The sequence below is a fragment of the Choloepus didactylus genome, chromosome 3 (genome assembly GCF_015220235.1).
Source record: "Choloepus didactylus isolate mChoDid1 chromosome 3, mChoDid1.pri, whole genome shotgun sequence".
NCBI classification, from domain to species: domain Eukaryota; kingdom Metazoa; phylum Chordata; class Mammalia; order Pilosa; family Megalonychidae; genus Choloepus; species Choloepus didactylus.
Genome location: NC_051309.1, coordinates 26,048,280 through 26,066,637, shown reverse-complemented (window position 1 = coordinate 26,066,637; position 18,358 = coordinate 26,048,280). Strand labels below are relative to the sequence as shown.

Genomic DNA, 18,358 nt, shown 5'->3' with positions numbered 1-18,358 from the left:
TAAAGACAGCATTAAAGATCTTTTTGGTAACTTAAGGTATGTGGATTTGTAAAGTATGCAGAGTGTGCTTTGTTAAGAAAAGGTGTGTAGTTTTGTCCTTGTGAATGTGTAGTCAAAGTCTGAGTGAATATGGAAAGTTGTAGAATTATGTGGAAGTGAATTTGACAAGCTTGTCTAAGAAGTGTGGCTTGGTGTGCCTAAGAGTCTACTCCTGAATGCCTCTTTGTTGCTCAGATGTGGCCCTCTCTCTCTGGCTAAGCCAACTTGAAAGGTGAAATCACTGCCCTCCCCCCTACGTGGGATCAGACACCCAGGGAAGTGAATCTCCCTGGCAACGTGGAATATGACTCCCGGGGAGGAATGTAGACCCGGCATCGTGGGATGGAGAACATCTTCTTGACCAAAAGGGGGATGTGAAAGGAAATGAAATAAGCTTCAGTGGCAGAGAGATTCCAAAACGAGCCGAGAGATCACTCTGGTGGGCACTCTTACGCACACTTTAGACAACCTTTTTTAGGTTCTAAAGAATTGGGGTAGCTGGTGGTGGATACCTGAAACTATTAAACTACAACCCAGAACCCATGAATCTCGAAGACAGTTGTATAAAAATGTAGCTTATGAGGGGTGACAGTGGGATTGGGAAAGCCATAAGGACCAAACTCCACTTTGTCTAGTTTATGGATGGATGTGTAGAAAAGTAGGGGAAGCAAACAAACAGACAAAGGTACCCAGTGTTCTTTTTTACTTCAATTGCTCTTTTTCACTCTAATTATTATTCTTGTTATTTTTGTGTGTGTGCTAATGAAGGTGTCAGGGATTGATTTAGGTGATGAATGTACAACTATGTAATGGTAGTGTAAACAATCGAAAGTACAATTTGTTTTGTATGACTGCGTGGTATGTGAATATATCTCAATAAAATGATGATTAAAAAAAAAAAAAAAAAAAAAAAAAAAAGAAGTGTGGCTTGGGCTAGTTTTCATGGAATAAGAGGCAGGAATACATAAGACAAGACCTGAATATATATGGAAAGTTGTAGAGTTTGTGAAAGTGAATTTTGTCATAGTCAATGCAGATCAAAAATTTGATAGGCTTATATATAATATTTTGTTTACGAGCTTTTGTGTCAAACTGCATATCCATATAAAACTGCAGTTTAGTTTTCTCTCTGTTAAAATAATGTAGATTGTTGGTCTGCTCTTAATAGAAAGGTTATAAAATACTTTTCTTAACCATCTGAGTTATACTCTGTCGAGAACACCAAGGTTCTACATCATCAGAGTAATATCCCTTGTTGATGTTTATGCTGACCTTTCATCCTTTATTTCAGAAGACAAGCCTTCTCACTTTTAAATACAAACTGCTGCAAAGGATTTATTCTTCCATCTTGTAAAAGCGAGTTGCTAAAAACAGCTTAACATATTACATGAAAAGTGTTTGGGAATGGTTATTAAAATTAAAAGGGATTTTCTAATCTTCTGTTGGTTAAACTTGTATGGATGAAATGTTACTCATATATTTAGATTGTATAAAATTCCTAAAGACTTGAAATGTTCTTACTGTCCATGTTATATCCTGATATCGATCTGCAAGATGCTAGACAACAGTATAATGTTGTTAGTCATGGTTTTAATTATTCTTAGAAGAGTGGTACACATCATGGAAATCAAATTTCCTTGTCAGTTACACTATTTTACTCTAATGCTTCTCTAAAAGTACTTGTGGTCAGCTATAAATCATAACTTCATCTTCAACAAAAAGAGATTTTTAAAGAGAAGCTAGGCAAGTATATAAATTGTGTCCTACCTGTTAATTAACATAACCCTGGTAAATGTGTAAAAGTGAGACAGGACAAAACTTCCGCTATAGTTTGAGGTTGATGATCCCAATACAGGTAGGTCAATTGTCAAATGTTTTTATTTCTGGAACGAGCTCCATTTAGAAAATAGTTATAAGAAAATTAGGGCCTAGACTGTAAGCTCTGACAGCAGTCATATTTATTCCTGAGCTTTAACTGTTATTTCTAAATTCTGAGACATTTTGCTCTTTGTGTATAACCTGGCAGCTCCCTGGAACTCTGGGCATCTGTGTGACACCTAAGACTTAGTTCAAGTTCTTCAGCTCTAAGGTACTAAGAAGCAGCATTAATTCTAAAAAGACAAATCCGTACAAAAACTGTTAAAAAGCTAAAAAAAAGAATCAATTAAAGTGAACAGGGCTTATCTAGTTGAGAAGGTGAATTAAAATACAGGGTAAAAGGTGATATTAACTGTATTTTAAAAACTTTAATTTCTATGAGAGACTGAAGAAAAAAAGATTTAAGTTTTTCCAAAAACATAAAGTTTCTATGGCACATTATCTGACTTAACCTGATAGTCAATTTACTTGAACAACCTAATTCACCTTTATTTGACATGGAACCTAGAAAATGAAATGAGATCATAGTATTCTATACAAGTTGATGTAATACCCTGATGTATTTCAGTGTTTTCAACATAAAATGAAAAAGTATTTGCAAGATCCCTTCAGGAACTGCAGAACAACTATAAAACTTCCCCACTTGGGGAATTCCTACTATCTCTCAAGCAATAGGGGCTCCTAATTTACTCTAAAATATATGAGCCCTACCTAATAAAAGGAAAATTTATTTCTGTAATGACATAATGTCTAAGAGTCACCTCCTGAAAATCTCTGTGTTGCTCAAATGTCTCTGTTTCTCTCTCTTTTTCTAAGCTAAGCTCTGCAAATAAAATCATTACTTTCTCCCCCTCCCCCCCACCGGTGGGACATGACTTCCAGGGGTACCTCCCTGACACCATGGGATTAGCAACGGATTTGTGATCTAAAGGGGGAAAAGAAATAATGCTTTACAGTATTCCTAAAAACCCTAAGGAACACCCTGGTTTTATGTAAAATTTATAAAAAGTTATTTCCCCAATATAACATAGTTATTGATCACCTAATCATAACATTTCTTTTTATTTAAAATATAATTTTCAATGCACTTATTAAATTTATTTTTCAGAGACTTAAAGCCTTCAGATTGTTCCTATGCCAGTTACCCCCTGAAACCCAAAAGGGAGGAACTGTAACCAAGAAATTAAGAATTAACAAATCATTATGAATACTGAGTCTCTATATAGATTTTTTTTCCTTCTAGTATATTGTAGAATAGCCAAAAGTTAATACCTTAAATTACTGAAACTAGTCTCAGCCCTGTTCATACTTACTATTGTGAAGGTTATTCTAGCCTAGTCTCAGCCCTGTTTATACTTGCTACTGTAATGGTAACAACTCCAACTCCCCTTTTTTGAATCCACAAAAACTCAACTTCTTAGACTCAGGGGAGACAGATTTTTGGGCCCATAGGCCATCTGATCTCCTGCTTTGTGCTTAGCAAAAAACTTTCTCTTTTTGAAACCTCGGTATAATATATTGGCTGTTACGTGCACAGGGCAGAGAACCTAGCTTTTGTTCAGTATCACTAAGTCCTGGGAGTAAATCTCTAAATCTTTGGAATTTCCTAGTATAGAAGTACCTTTTGTTATTCATGACAGGTGGACTTCACCTGATAGTTTATGCTAAACAGATGGCACAGAGTGGGGTCAGCCACACTTGTAGAACTAGGGTAAGGGGCTGGCCACGTTATGAAAACCAACCATGTGACTGAGGCTTTGAGCCACATCATATCAGCCCATATCAGCCCACCTCCCTGACCTCCGGAAGGGGAAGGGAGCTGGAGAATGAGTTGAGCCATGTGGGCAATAATTCTACCAATCAAGCCTTGTAATGAAACTCCTAAACTCCAGACATTTGAAGCTCAGGTGACTTTCCATGACTGATTCAAATACATGGATGTGTTGGGAGGCTGTTGTGTTCTGATTCCATGTAGAGAGGACAATGTAAGAGGTTTGCAACTGGGACTCTCCCAGACCTTGCCGTACTAGTCTTTTCTTTTGGCTTCTTATTTGTATCCTTTTCACTGAAATAAAACTATAATTTTAAGTATAATGCTTTCAGTGCATTCTGTGGTTTGTTTCAGTTAATTATCAAACTCAAGGTGGTTGATGGGAACCTCTGAATTTGCAGCCAGTTGGTCAGAAATGTCAGTGGCCTGTGTCCCAGAACTTGCATCTGAAGAGCAATCTTGTAGAGAACCAGCCTTAACCTGTGGAGTCCAGCCTAACTCTGGGTATTTAAGAGTTCTGTTAAAAGGGTCTGAAGTTATTGTAGTAACCTGCAGCTGGTGTCAGAAGTTGCTAAATTTTTGCAGTCTATATAAAAGTCCACTAAGGAATAGAAGAAATTAAAAAGGGGGAATAATTATAGAAAGTATTTTTACATTTTTAAAATGTATTACACAAATGAACTCCTATACTCCCCATAAGCTAATTCAATGATTACCAAATTTTACAAAATTTGCTTTATCTAAACCCCCTGGTTATTGTTTTTTTTTCCCCAAAGTATTTTAAGGCAAATTCCAGGCATCATTTCATTTTACCCCTAAAAACTTAAAATGCATAGAGAATTTTTTTTTTTATTATAAGAGAATTCTACATACAATTTTATACCCATAAATCTAAAACTCAAGATGTCATGGACAATTTCAAGGAAAATAAAAATTTCTAAAAGTTGTTCAAGATGTAACATATCTGACCAACACCACAGAAAAAACTAGTAAGGCAGTTAATAAGGCACAGCTCACTAAAATAAGCAGGGAAGGGGGTGAGGCCTAAAGTGTTTTACAATTTATTCTACCCAAAACTTTAAACTACAGTTCTATCAAAATAATAAAATAATTTCCATGTATTATATATTTAAAAACTTAGAAAGCTACGAAACTCATTTTACAAAGGGCTAAGCATATAAGCCTAAAAATCAAAACCAGACACAAGTCATTCAAAGATAGGCAAATAATAGAGGACAAGACCCATGTAGTATACATCTCCACATGACGGCTGCCTAAAATAATACCTTAATGAATGATTATACTTCACCTAGTTTTTCCTCTGGTATTCTGATACCCATAAATTGTTCCCTTCCCATCAGAAGGTTCTAAAATACTTACATGTTCTCCACTCATCAGGATGTTTAAAAGGAAATGCTAGACCATTATCAATTGCAGCTATTTTAATAAGCGATTCTTTATCAGCAATCCAGTTTGTTTCCTAAAGGGGGAGAAAAATGGTATGTTGATTAAAAAAACTTATTTATTTCCAAAGGATAAAATATTTACAATAATTACTGAGGTTTAAAGAGATTCATTCCAAAGAGCTTACAAAAATTAAAAGTTGGCAGAAAGAAAATGAATACACCCTGGAAATGAAGAGACTGTCATAAAAATTGGTAAGAATTTTATAATCTAAAAAATTTGGTTTTATGCATAAACTGAGTAATGGCCTCATTTTTTATTTCTTTGAGGAAGAAGACTTGGGAATAGCATTAACACTTTAAAAAGTAATGTTCTAGATAACTTATTAACTATATGATATTTCGTATTAAAGACAAAAGACAGTTGCCGTCATTAAGTGGTCTATTAAAAAAAAACAAAAGTTTAAAAAGGTAGCTTTTAAATTAAAAAAGGACTACTATGAAGGCCCATGAACATATGCCACATTCTTTGTTTTTATCAATTATCTCACTTAATGAAAACACCCAAAATACTAACAGCAAAAGAATGAAGTTTTCAAGAAATCTAATTGCTCAAGATTTACCAAATTTAGGAGCTACTATAAATACGTATACTTATGAGTGTATTTTAAACCCAATTCTGCTATAATTGCTAGTTATTTTTATTTCTATTTTTTCTATCTACTACTTTATTGAGGTATAATTTACATATAATAAAGTTCACATATTAAAGTGTACAATGTGATGAGTCTTCACAGATGTATACAACTATAAAACCACCACTCAAAAGTTTCATAGTTTCCTTTGAAGCCATCCATCCCGTTCCCAGGAAACCACTGATCTGCTTGTCACTGGAGATTAGTTTGCATTTTCTAGTTTTTATATAAAAGAAATCATATGTTATTGTTCCCTTTGTTTGTACTTCCTTCACTCAGCATGATTTTAAGATTCATCCGTTATGGTGTGTCCAATTTATTCTTTTTTATTGCTAAGTACTATAAATGTATATTTTTAAATTTCTTTGATAAATACTTAAAAGGACAAACTTTTAAAAGTGTTGAGTGAGAACATACAGATTATAAATATTGGGGAAATTATTATTTTTTTAAATAAGTTAAAATTTTCTCAAATGTCTAGAATTTTTTTTTATTAGAGAAGTTGTAGGTTTATGGAACAATCATGCATAAAATACAGGATTCTAGATTGTTTTAAATTTGTAAAACTATTCTGAAAATATTGTTGATGTAAATAACTAAAATTTGAACTTGGATACAGAGTTGACAGTAATGAATTAAAAAATCTATAATTCTGATAGTCTGTAATTCTGACATCTACTATGTAAATCAAAACTAGCTTCTTATAAGTAGAAGTTCTTTTTAAAAATTTCAATGGACATGATTCATAGGTAAAGCACACAGTTACCATTTTATAGAGGTAATATCGAATTCTTAAGACTCAGAAAAAAAGCAAATAAATGAAACCTATGTTGTCCAAAAATAACAAAAGCCTTTCTTACATAAAAGCAAAATAAATCTGAAGGTTCTACAACAAATTTCCCAAACGCTAAAACATTCTGTTCTGATAGGATTTTTTTATTTTAACACAAAATAAAAAATAAAGCTGCACAGAGATAATAAAAAATAGGATCAAGAAATGCAATCAAACAAGAGAAGGAAAGAAAAAGCATGAGAAAAAGAAGGGGAAAAGGGATATAAACCAAGGATCTAAGTAAAGGAAGGAGAAAACGGTGAAGAATAAATTTCAAGGCCTCTTTTAAAGAAGATGTTACAAAATTTGATTGTGTGCACACATGTATATTTTATTCCCTTACCTTACTGTTGATGTTCTTTCCACCACTCTGCTTTTCATATTTGATTAACCAATTATCATTTCCCCTGTCTTTGAAAACAAACAAACAAACCTATTAATTAATTCATTTTTATGGACACTACAGCTTAATATCTAGGGGATTATCTTGATTACCTAGGAGATTATCTTGATTATCAAGAACTTCATTGGTTTTCTGTGGCATATATTTACCATATTTAAAGAATCCAATATAACACATACAAATTAAAAAACTCACAAATCTTAGCTAATACTTATTGAGCATTTACTCTGTGCCAGACACTGTTGTAGGTGCTTAACATGTATTGATTCATTTAATCCTCATATCCACCCTGTGAGGAGGTTATAATTATTGTCCAAAAGTTATTCATCAAAGCTAATAAAATCAAAGATAGTTCTTTTCACCTCAGGAAGAAAAAGTATCTACCCCTAATTTCCAGGCAAGTTTCTAGGTAAGTTCACCTAATGTCAGTATAACAGCACTCTGAAACTTTACACTAATTTTAGTATTACCTAAAGTCATATTCATTAAGAAGGTAAATCTAGAAAATAATTATATAATGCTTTTTCAGAACTAATATAAATGAGAAAATATTTTTTGAACTAGTACTTCTCACACTTCAGAAAGCATAAGAAATATCTGATGCACTCAAGTAACCTGTTATTAAACCATAGCTTGCTAGGCCACACACACAAAGCTTCTGCTTCAGCAGGTCTGGGGCAAGGGGTCTGAAAAGTTGCATATTTAACAAGTTCCCATGTAATAGTGACATAGCCAGTCCAAGGAATCACATTTTGGAACCACTATTTTGTACTATTTATATCAATATGTCCTTCCAGCAGCAGGACAATTTATATTTATAGACCATACTAACAGTTACATAACGTAGAAATAAACATCTAAAATACTTTATACAATTAAGATTAAATTATTCATATTCTGCAGATATTTAGAATAACTGATTTTGTCCTGCTGCTAGGAAATTCCCTCCTAGGAGATAGGAACTGATCTCCATCACCTGGACAGAAGCCTGCTATGAGTCAGAATCCACAGTACAGGATTAATTCTGCCCAGAAGGTCAGTACTTCACCTGATTTCTAAGGCAGGTACAGAAAGCAGCCTCAAGACTTCTGCATCAAAATTTTATGTCTTTGACTGGATAACAAGAGTTGAATACAATTTGAAACCTAGCAAGATTTGAGCGAACAAATGAGAGTACTTCAATACCTGTATTTCTGATGATGTAATCCAAAATAACTAATCTTTCAAACTGTGACTGAAATTGTTTTCTAATATTCTCAGGCAAAGGATCAGCTTCAAATTTCCTGAGCCAAAATTCAGCCTCCTTGTAACCTTCAACAAATAACTGAAAGGAACCAATCTATAATTTTAAGAACTATAGTTAGAAAAGAAAATACTAGAACAAAGGGATTATTTTTTAATTTCTCAGCAGTACCGTCACAGAAATACATTATATACATACAAGAAGAAAAACAGAAGAGTTAGCACTTACTTAGATACACATTTATCAAGAAATTTATATACTGATTTAAAATAATAACATAAAGAACAAATAGCAAACAAAAAAATGCTCAATCCTAGACTTTCAAGGAGCACAGCTGCTATTTCAGGATAATTAAATAAGAAAATAAACATGTGCCCTCAAGGTGATTCTCTTAGGAATGCTGTTTTCTAAAAATAGTCATTAAAATGAATTAAATTGTAGAGGCCTAATTTTACATCTATTCTGGTTATTAATAGTACAATCTTGTCTTAGTGAACAAAGTTTCAAGATTCTTTTTACAACATAAAATAGAGTAAAAAATTTTATTAAAAAAAAAGGAATGGATACTTTGACCTTGGTATCAAGATACTGTCAAAAATTTTATAGGATTCATCAGTTAATCATAACCTCTATAGTGTTTTTTTTAAAATCCTTTCCTTGAAGATACATCCATTTCAGAAGGCATTTCTATTACTAAAATTCTAGATGTTAACATTAAAAATTTTAATTATTCATTAAGGAAGGAAATACAAATTTACGCAGCAATGACACACAGTTATGAGTAACCTAGTCTCTCTCATAAATGCAAACAAATCACCACAAAGAAAATTTATTTCTTATATTTTGTTACTGGCATGAAATGTTAATGATTTCCTAAAGGTTTTCTCTAAAACCTTATAATTAAGTACTAGCAATCATAAATATGGAAATAATAATATCCTTCTTTAGTCACACTTTCTTCAGCTTACCCAAGGAATAACAGACCTTGTAAACAGATTTCAAACATCCTGCCTACTTGGAGTATAATTTAAAAAAAAAAAAGTTAAACCAGGAATTTCTATGCAAATTCTCTTATCTATATTACTGAATAGCAACAACAACACAAAATTGCAGGTCAAACGTATTTTTAACAAAGCCTAGAGCTTTTCCTAATTTGCACATCATTTGTCTAGAATGCTTTCCCATTAACGCCCACCTTGCCTAGCTAGCTGCTAATCATCTCTCAGATTTATTTAAAAAAACTGATAAGAAAAAACAAAATCTAATATGTAGCGAACAGAGCTACCATTCACTAAACCTTCAGTATGTGCTAGGCACTACCAAGTACTTGACATGAATTTCTTCATTTTATCCTCACAACAACCCTTAGAGATAGTTTTTTAATCATCATCATCATTTTATAGAAACTGAAACTTAGAGAATAAGTCTCTTACTTAACTGAAAGAGAGGCTGGGATTGGATTCTAACTCTGATTCTAGACCTGCGCTTTTAAATCATTACTTTATAAAGCCTTGGATGCAGCCTCTTCTTGGGAACATTCCCTAGCCCTTTAAACAGAGTTAAGGCATCCCTCTTCCATCCTCTCAGAGCTCTCTGAATTTATCATCCTAACAGCTTTATCATCTTACAGTGAAATTACTTGTGTACTATGACCTCTTTGAACATGAAAAAAACCTTTTTTCTTTTCTATTATATCCACAGTCCACAGCACAAAGCAGCTCAGGAGATATGTACTGATTCAACAAGATGCCCCCCAAATAAAGCTTATCAGAGTAACTTACCTTAGGAGGGAGTCCTATCCGATGAAATTTTCTACCTACTTTTGGCACTTTCTCTAAAGCATACTTTTTGCCTCTTGATTTTGCTCGGTCAATTGCACTGTAGTTAAATGTTTCACTGACAAGCCGAACCACCTAGAAACATAAAGTGTGGCAAAATGGTCAGAATTTACATTATGGTATTTCTATTCATATAAACCATAAAACTCACTCTAATGCTGCAAATGAGTAAAGCTCAATCCTATATAATAAATGCCCAGAGAGTCTAATATTTAAAGGCCAAGGAATTTCTAGCACAAATTTCTTTTTGAGAGAGTTCTAAAAGCAATCTAAAATTTGTAAGTAAAAGAAATAGTTTTGAAATACAGAAATAGGAATGAACATTTTGAGTAAGTCTTTAAGTAAAAATTTATGAAGGCTAAAAAGAAAACACTAGTCTTTTGAGCACATTAGTTATCTTTACTAGAATCTCTAGATCCCTGATCTTTTTTTCCTTTCTAGATGATCTTTCCTTTACCATTTTTTGACCTTGCATGAATAACAGACATTCCCTTGGACACTTCTGTGGATCTAAACTAGTGTCAATTTACTAGTCCCTCATGACTCTAGGATTACAAAAAAAAAGGGGGGGGGGACTCAATTTTAGGCTCTGTCATTAGGAATTATTAATGTCATGTTAACAGGTAAGTCAGCTGAAAGTTTTAAGTGCAAGATTAAAAACAAATGATCCTTTTACCTTTGTTTTAGGTACAATGCTCAGGTGAAGCTTTTCATCCACAAGATAGGCACCAGCTTCGGAAAGGTATCCCTGATTAGGAAGCAGGCAACCTCTGCCAAAGCAGCAAGGGCAGCAGACCTTATGAACATATTTAGTCCATTTTGGATTTAGTTGACCATAAGGCTCTTCTGATTTGGGTTTAAACACACCAATAATTTTCTATAAGGGAAAAGAATATAAATCGTATTAAACTTTCAATTAATGATCCATAAATTGCATTCTGATAAATCCTTGTCTACTGCTTCTCACCACAAATTTGGATATAACACCCAAATATTAAGACATTTAGTTCCTATCACATTTTTACAGTTTCTTATTCAATAATCCTTTGGGTCACTGGCTTATAAATTGTGCTGTGAGAAGCCATAGGGGAAGGAAGTGAGGGCAGGGTCTCAAGACTCCATTCTACTTTGAGCTTATCAACTCTGATTTCATCTGTTTTACATTACTGGACTTTGTAAGAGAGTGTTCCACTGATTTAAAAATGTTTGAAAACTACTACTCTAGAACAAACAGTGTTATTATTCAATGCTTATTAATATCAAAATTATATGTTTATTTGTTTATTTTCTCCCACTAGAATGTACATTCTAAGAAAGCAGGGATTTTGTTTCTTGGGGCTATATCTCCAGTACTCAGAACATTACCTGGTACATAATAGGTATTCAAGTATTTGTTAAATGAACTAATAAATCCAATGACAATCTCCAAAATACAATGGATATGCTGTCAGACTCTTCCATCCCAATCCTTTTCCAATTTTTTCATGAACCAATTTAAAATAAATTCTCTTCTCTTAATATAAGAGAAAGATTTACTTACGGATATCTAAAAGTCTCTGTAATCTTTATTACTGGTCTAATAAAATACATTCACATTAAATCTAGAGGCTGAATTATCTTTAGACAAGAGATAAAAATCTTATAATTTTAAGTATATAATTGTTCTATCTTGCAATAAAATCTGAGGCACTAGTAAACACTCTATAAGAACAAATTAAGAAATGAAGTTTGTAATAAAGACTGCAAGATTGGTATTACCTACATATATGCTCTCAAAAAAGACAATGTTCTAAAATCATTTTTAAAATATAACTTCAACCTTTGCAAAAAATTAAAGTGAAGTTATAATCTTTCTTCCCCCTGAAAAAGGACTGTTGGTTATGCATCATTCAGAAAGTTTCAGAAAAGGTAACAAGGACTTCTGAAAAATTCTACACTAAGTAGAACAAAGTTCCATAACAACTACTCTTTTCTGCTGTAAAATAATACTTTGATTCATTTCACTTTGTCACATTCCACTGCCTTCAAAAGTTAGATTGCCCAGCTGCCTTCCCCCAGCATAAAGCTGGAAAAAATATTCCTAAGGTAAGATATACCTTTGGAAAAAATCAAGCACTTTGAAAACAACATTAGATAAGTTTTGAAAGTTTAAAAGCCCACTCTGCTTGGGTAATACAATTATAAGCTACTGTAAGGTAAGTACTTATAAATATAAGCTCAATAAATCTACAGCTGAATGTGAGTTTTTAATAAATGCCTCAAACCAAATATTAAATAACAGAATAACTAACTATGACTTAAAATAAATAGCTCTATTTCTAAACAGTAGAGTGCTGCTAGTAAAAAAAACTGACCTTTCTTTTGAAAAGAGGGTGCAATCAGATTAGGAAAATACACTCAGTTACTCACAATGACTTCAATTTAAATGAGTACTTTCCAAAATTTCTGTTATATTTAGTAGTTCTGTGAAATTCTTACCCTCTTAGGATCCTTCACAAAGTAACTTCCACTTGAACCCTGAGGTATTCTTTCTGGAAAAACTCCAAATTCTATTGCTTGCTCTGCTTTCAATACAACATCAGCAAATTCTGGATCATCCAAGAATGCATTCATCTCTGAAGTACCACCAATTACTGCATTAAGAAAAATCAATGTTAACATAAAATATGAGGAAGAAAGACCAGCTATGAGAATGCTCATAGTATGGAGCTGTAATATTTGATGAAGTTATTAGCATTAGGAAATTAAGGAACAGAAAAATGTAATCAAGTATTGTTTGGGCTGCTTTGAGCCTCCCATTTTTCTCCTAACCCCATTTCTCTTTAAGATCCAAGTAGTGACACATGGAAAAAGACTGCACTATTTGCTGAAATAATCACACCAATGCCTCTCATTCTTTGAAAGCCTCTCCTCAAAGGGTTTTGTCCTCTATCCTACTTCAGCCTACATCATAGTCATACCTCAGATCTTGACATTACCAATACCTACTAACTCCCCACACTTTCAATGTCAAGCACTTCCTATCTTTCCAGGTTACTCCCTCTAGAATTCTTAACCCTCCAATTTTTCCATCCCACTGGGTCTTACAAAAACACTGATCTACCATGTTATTCACTGGTCTTCACTCCCTTTGTAACCTTACTTCCCTCTTTGGCCAGCTTAAATTATGGTCAATCATCATAGAATCATTCTCTTCCTCTCTCCAGTCATCACCATCACCTGGCAAAATCCCTCAACCCTGGTTAAATACAACTGTCCACTACTCTTTCTGCAACAGGGCGGCCAAACTGGGAACTAGACTAGAGAAACACACACAACCACAATGCCTGGTGTCATTTTAAATTCATCACTACAAACCTCAGGTGGGCTCTTTGTGCTGTCCAGGAACTCATACTACACTCCTGTGGCAACTACCTCACATCTTCTCCTCTTGTTGAACTCCCAATAACCTTCTTTCCATACTCTCTCTCAGCAGATGATCTAGCTCCCTATTTCATTGAGAAGCAATCAGAAAAGAACCTTCATAAGCCCCCAGCACCATACCTACCCACCCACCCATGACTACCTGTATATTCTGCCTTCTGCCTGTTAATATAGATGAACTATCCAAGCACCAAGCTTGTAAAGAGTTACTACAGTTCTTTAGAAAGTAAAAATAGGAAATGCATTGAGAACCCACTGCCTAACTTTTCAATTTAGTTGTATATAAGTACATATGGTAACCAACCAAGTGCTAGTTTTAAATAAATAAATCAAAATGATCTCTCCCCATTCACTGAGCAGAATATTTTTAAGGAAAAAAAAAAGTAGGTGCTCACAAATTCGTTGAACTGAACCCTGCCTCCTGTGTTCCAGTGATTACTCATCCCTCAGGTCAGGACACCACTTCCTCTGCTAAATCTTCCCTGGCCCCTAAACTAAGGCATGGTTCTATGCCTTGATGGAACTCTTAGATTTCCCTATCCAAGCACTTATACAGTCTGTTTTAACTGTTTTATTGGACTGTCTGCTCCATTAGGCTATAAAACTATGTGGGGACAAGGCTGGTGACTGGGAATCCATTTGATACCTGGTCACCACTGTTTCCCCAATGCCTTGATTTCCATGGGCACCCAGTAGGCAATCAAATATTTGATGAATGATGTGTCTGCAATAAACAGAAAACAAAGAATAGCTCTATTTCAGGCACTGGTGGAAGAATAATCTCCAATACACTGCTACTCACTCTTTCAAAGGCTCAGTTATGGAGGATTGTCTAATATCTTCATCTAAATTAAACCAGGTTATCAATGTCTTGAACCTCAATTAAGCAATAATGAAAGCACCACCCACTAGAAATACCTCTACTGAAATGGCTTCTGGAAGTATAAGAAATACCCTTACAGAATTCATCTAAATTTTATCACAAAGTTATTGTTCTGCAAGTGAATGCACAAGTTATCCTTTGTCAGTGTTTTTTAACAACCAGTTTGTTTTAACTTTGTGGATACAGTGATTGTGTTTCCCTCAAGTTGGCTGCTCAGTAATCTTAAAAATCAAATTTGTAGGCTGCCTGCGAGTGTCTGATATACACTTTGTGTTCTCTTATTCTAGCCTCCATCTCATTTATTTTGCTACTCCTAGTATCCATTTGTCTCATCTTTCTTCCTTACTTTTAAATGATTTTATTTTGTTCACACATTTATAAGCCATCATGAATCATTAACTGACTTGCAAATAAACATTTTCTTTTAGTTTGGTAACTCTTTTGTGGATTCTAACACTGTTCTCTAATTGTTAGGCCTTCCAGTATTTCTATTAGGCCCTCTTGATTTCTATTCATTGGTATCTTTGAAAAGTCACTTCACCTCTTTGTGCTTCCTTAAAATGGAACTAGAAATAGTATTTCATAGTTAGTTATGAATTAATATAAGTGAACACACAGAATTATACCCAGCACATAACTGCTATGTAGGGAATAACTACTGTTACTTCATTGCTTAAAATAACTAACACAGGGAATGGCACAAATCCTTCTACTTTGACATTGATCAAAGAATTACCACTATGATTTAGCTTGCTCTAGACTTTGTCAAATACCTTGTTAAAACAAAGATGACAAATATATGACATTCTTCCACTGGCTGAAGTACATAAAGCTCCTACTTACATAAACAAAATACTTAAAGCATCATAAAATGATGCTATACTAATCTAAATGCAAGAATTTTTTGGAACTAGAGTGGTGGTTTCATGGAGATTGGATGGAAAAGGCAAAACAATCTAACAGACTCATTAAAACTAGCTAAATTTAAATCTAGTTAAATTATGCCTGTTCAGGAGGCTGGCTTGAAATTCTTTAAAAAGTTTTTTACAAGTCAACACTATTTTGGTATCCCACTAAAAATAAAACCTCCATAATAAATAATCAAAAGTAACAATTATCTCCTAACATCAGGAATCTACAGCAAAATGGAAAAATTTCAAGTTATGAAAAAGATAAAGAACAAGGCTAAGTCCTGGCTTAAACACTTCCTGGATATTGGACTTTGGGCAAACAATTTATCTCCAAAGTTCTATGAACTAGTCATTAGTTTTTAAAAAATTTTCAATCCTCACAAGGATGAGGGTAACATCTTGCTGTGCTGTTGGGGGAATTAATGAAATATACAAAAAAAGAAACCTTACTAAACTATAAACACTGATATAAATTTCGACCACCAAAGAAGGTAGGAATTCTCTTTTAATAATCCATTTGTATTCTAACTACTATGGTCTATCTCCCCTTTTACTTTTCCTAGCCTTAATGTTTTTTGTTTACAAAAGGCCTCAGTTTTACAGAACAAAGTCATTTTCAAGGCTTCAGGTCTTTTTAAAATCCAGTCAAACAATAAGGTAACTTTGGTAAAAAAAAGGGCAAGCTAGCCACACTACTTCACAGACTAGTTCTAGGTAATATATGCCCAAGTTGTCAATGTACTAGGTGAATGTGGGTCATCTGTGATCTGGTTCCAACTTTCTGCTTGCTTATTCTACCAAATGTACTGTCAATGCATTCATTAGCTAACATTATAATGATAGCAAAAGAGAATATCAGACCAGCTTGCTAAAGCTATAAAATCATGAAACACTAGAACTGGAAAAACTACTCCCTTTGTGTATCTTTATTTATCTAGAATATTATTGAACATAAGTTCAAACAGAATCTGAATGATTCCTTCTATCCAAAATCCTTTCATTTATAGAAGGCACATTAGTGTACTAGTAGAAGGGCATGTGAAGTCTACTAACTCCAGAAAAACCAAAATGAATTAATTATAACTACATTTCTATGGCTTTTAAGTGGCCATCTATGGAGTGATACTCCAAGCACAGAGCACTCACCATCTATCTCATTTAATCCCTGTTAACTCCACAACTTAGGTATTATCACCACCAGTTGACAAACAAGCTTGTGTCCTCTCTAGCTGAGACACTTTCAAGCCTACTCTATTTTACCATCAAATTAGCCTAATTCGACTCCACACGCCCAAAACAAAACAAACGAAGAAAAACCCATCAACAAATATCCAGGCCTGGAATAGCAGTCCTAAAATTTTCTAACTTTCCACATCGTTTCCATTACCCTCTCTTTCACCTGAAGTTATCAATTAGCTTTATAGTCGAAAAGGTGTTTTAAGCAGAAGAACAGATGCGACTCTCCCAAAAAAGGAAAAAAAACACAAAAACTTTGCAAGAGAGGTAACAGGTACAGGAATTCAACAGCCTCTGCCCCTTCTGGCTAACGTCACAATAACATTTAACAAAAAGTTTTTGAAACGTGTCCCAGTGGTAGCTGGATATTCTTGCTGTATTCTCCTGTCATCCACCTCGCACATTTCAAAACCCAGGGAACTTTCTTGAGAGCTGAGGGATCTCAATCCAAAACCGAGTTCAGATTTCAACAAACAACTCAGATCACTTCACAGTTTTCAGTTTTGCTCGGTGTCTGATTCCAAAAGTTTAGGCTCACTCTTGGGGGAGGCCAAAAGGCGCTGAGATTTACGACAACCAGAGGCCTTGGGTCAAACAGTCTACAGCCCCCAACCCCTCTGGCTCGTCATGGAAACGGTGCGAGTAAACGCGGGAGAGAGAGAGAAAGGCAAAGTGACCAAGCATGGCCAGGGAACGGCTCCTAGGACTGAGAAGGCGAGAGCGGGAAGCCACTCCGTGCACGCAAGTGCCGGCAGCAGGGACGCCGGGAAGGGCTTGGATGAGGAGCTGAGCGGCGGCGGCGACGCGGGGAAGAGGGAAGGGCCGGGTCGCACCTGAATTCGAGAGATGGTCGCGGCCGTTGGGCGAGGCCGGGAAGACGTTCAGGTTCCAGGAGGGGCAACGGGACGCGTCCCCGGGCGAGAGCAGCAGTTCCTCGTCGCCGGCCCTGCGAGGGGAGGCCGTGTTCTCCTCCCCGGCAGCCTCCAGCAGCCTCACGGCGCCCCCCGGGGTGACTTTCGGCGGCTGGGCCCACGCGATCCGCGGCAGAAGCGGCTCCCGCTCCTCGTCCCCCTCCTCCTCCGGGCTCCCGTCGCCCGCGGACGCCCGCCGGCCGGGCTCAGAGGGCTCCGCCATGGCTCCGCTCTGCCCCTTCAGTGCTAGGACTGGCTCAAGGAGGGAAAAGGCCCGGGTCAGGGCTCGGCATCTCAGGGGAACGGGAAGGGGAAACGGGAACGGCGCGGCGGGTCGACGTCACCTCAGAGGCGCACAACCCCACAGCTCCGGACGGGCCACTCGGTTGCCCCGTGACGCCTCAGGCAGCGCCCCACGCAGCGCCCCGCCTCGCGCCTCAGCGCCGCACCGCCCCCGCGCCTGCGCGGAAGGGCCAGGGTGGCTGTGGGCTGGGCGCGGCTGGGCGTGGCGTGGCGTGGCGGGGCCGACACCTGCCTCCAAGGTCCGGGGAAGGCGTGGTGTCACTCTTTGAGAGGTGGGGGTACCAGAGGTAATTTACCAACACAGAGTCTCCCGCCCCGCCCCCTCCCCTCCGGCCCAAACCTAACGCTGTCTCTCTTGGCTTCCCCGCATCCTCTCATAGAGTTTATCGGTAGAAATATTAAACATTTGTGTCCACCCCCCCACCTCCAAGTCTCCCGCTACATGGAACAGGGACCTTGTATTTATTCAGACATTTCTGATATTTGTGGTTTGTATTTTCTCTTTTTTCTTAACTATCCTAGCTAGAGGTTTATCTTTGTTTTTAATCTTTTCAAAACTCCAGCTTTTATTCCTATTGATTTTCTGTTT

General features: G+C 36.0%; 1 protein-coding gene across 2 annotated transcripts in view; it reads right to left on the bottom strand.

Moving 5' to 3' along the window:
• The window catches only part of PI4K2B (phosphatidylinositol 4-kinase type 2 beta), a 32,164-nt gene extending 14,297 nt beyond the window's left edge, over window positions 1-17,867 (bottom strand). The window contains exons 1-7 of one of the 2 annotated variants that reach the window (XM_037829516.1): window positions 17,389-17,867; window positions 12,581-12,735; window positions 10,779-10,979; window positions 10,046-10,177; window positions 8,207-8,360; window positions 6,962-7,029; window positions 5,069-5,168 (exon numbers count right to left, since the gene is read on the bottom strand). In XM_037829516.1, coding sequence (XP_037685444.1) covers window positions 5,069-5,168; window positions 6,962-7,029; window positions 8,207-8,360; window positions 10,046-10,177; window positions 10,779-10,979; window positions 12,581-12,735; window positions 17,389-17,689 — 1,111 coding nt within the window. In that variant the 5' untranslated portion in view covers window positions 17,690-17,867. The remainder of the gene's footprint in view (window positions 1-5,068; window positions 5,169-6,961; window positions 7,030-8,206; window positions 8,361-10,045; window positions 10,178-10,778; window positions 10,980-12,580; window positions 12,736-17,388) is intronic. The other variant, XM_037829517.1, reaches the window with a different exon arrangement.
• Between the last annotated feature and the right edge of the window lie 491 nt (window positions 17,868-18,358).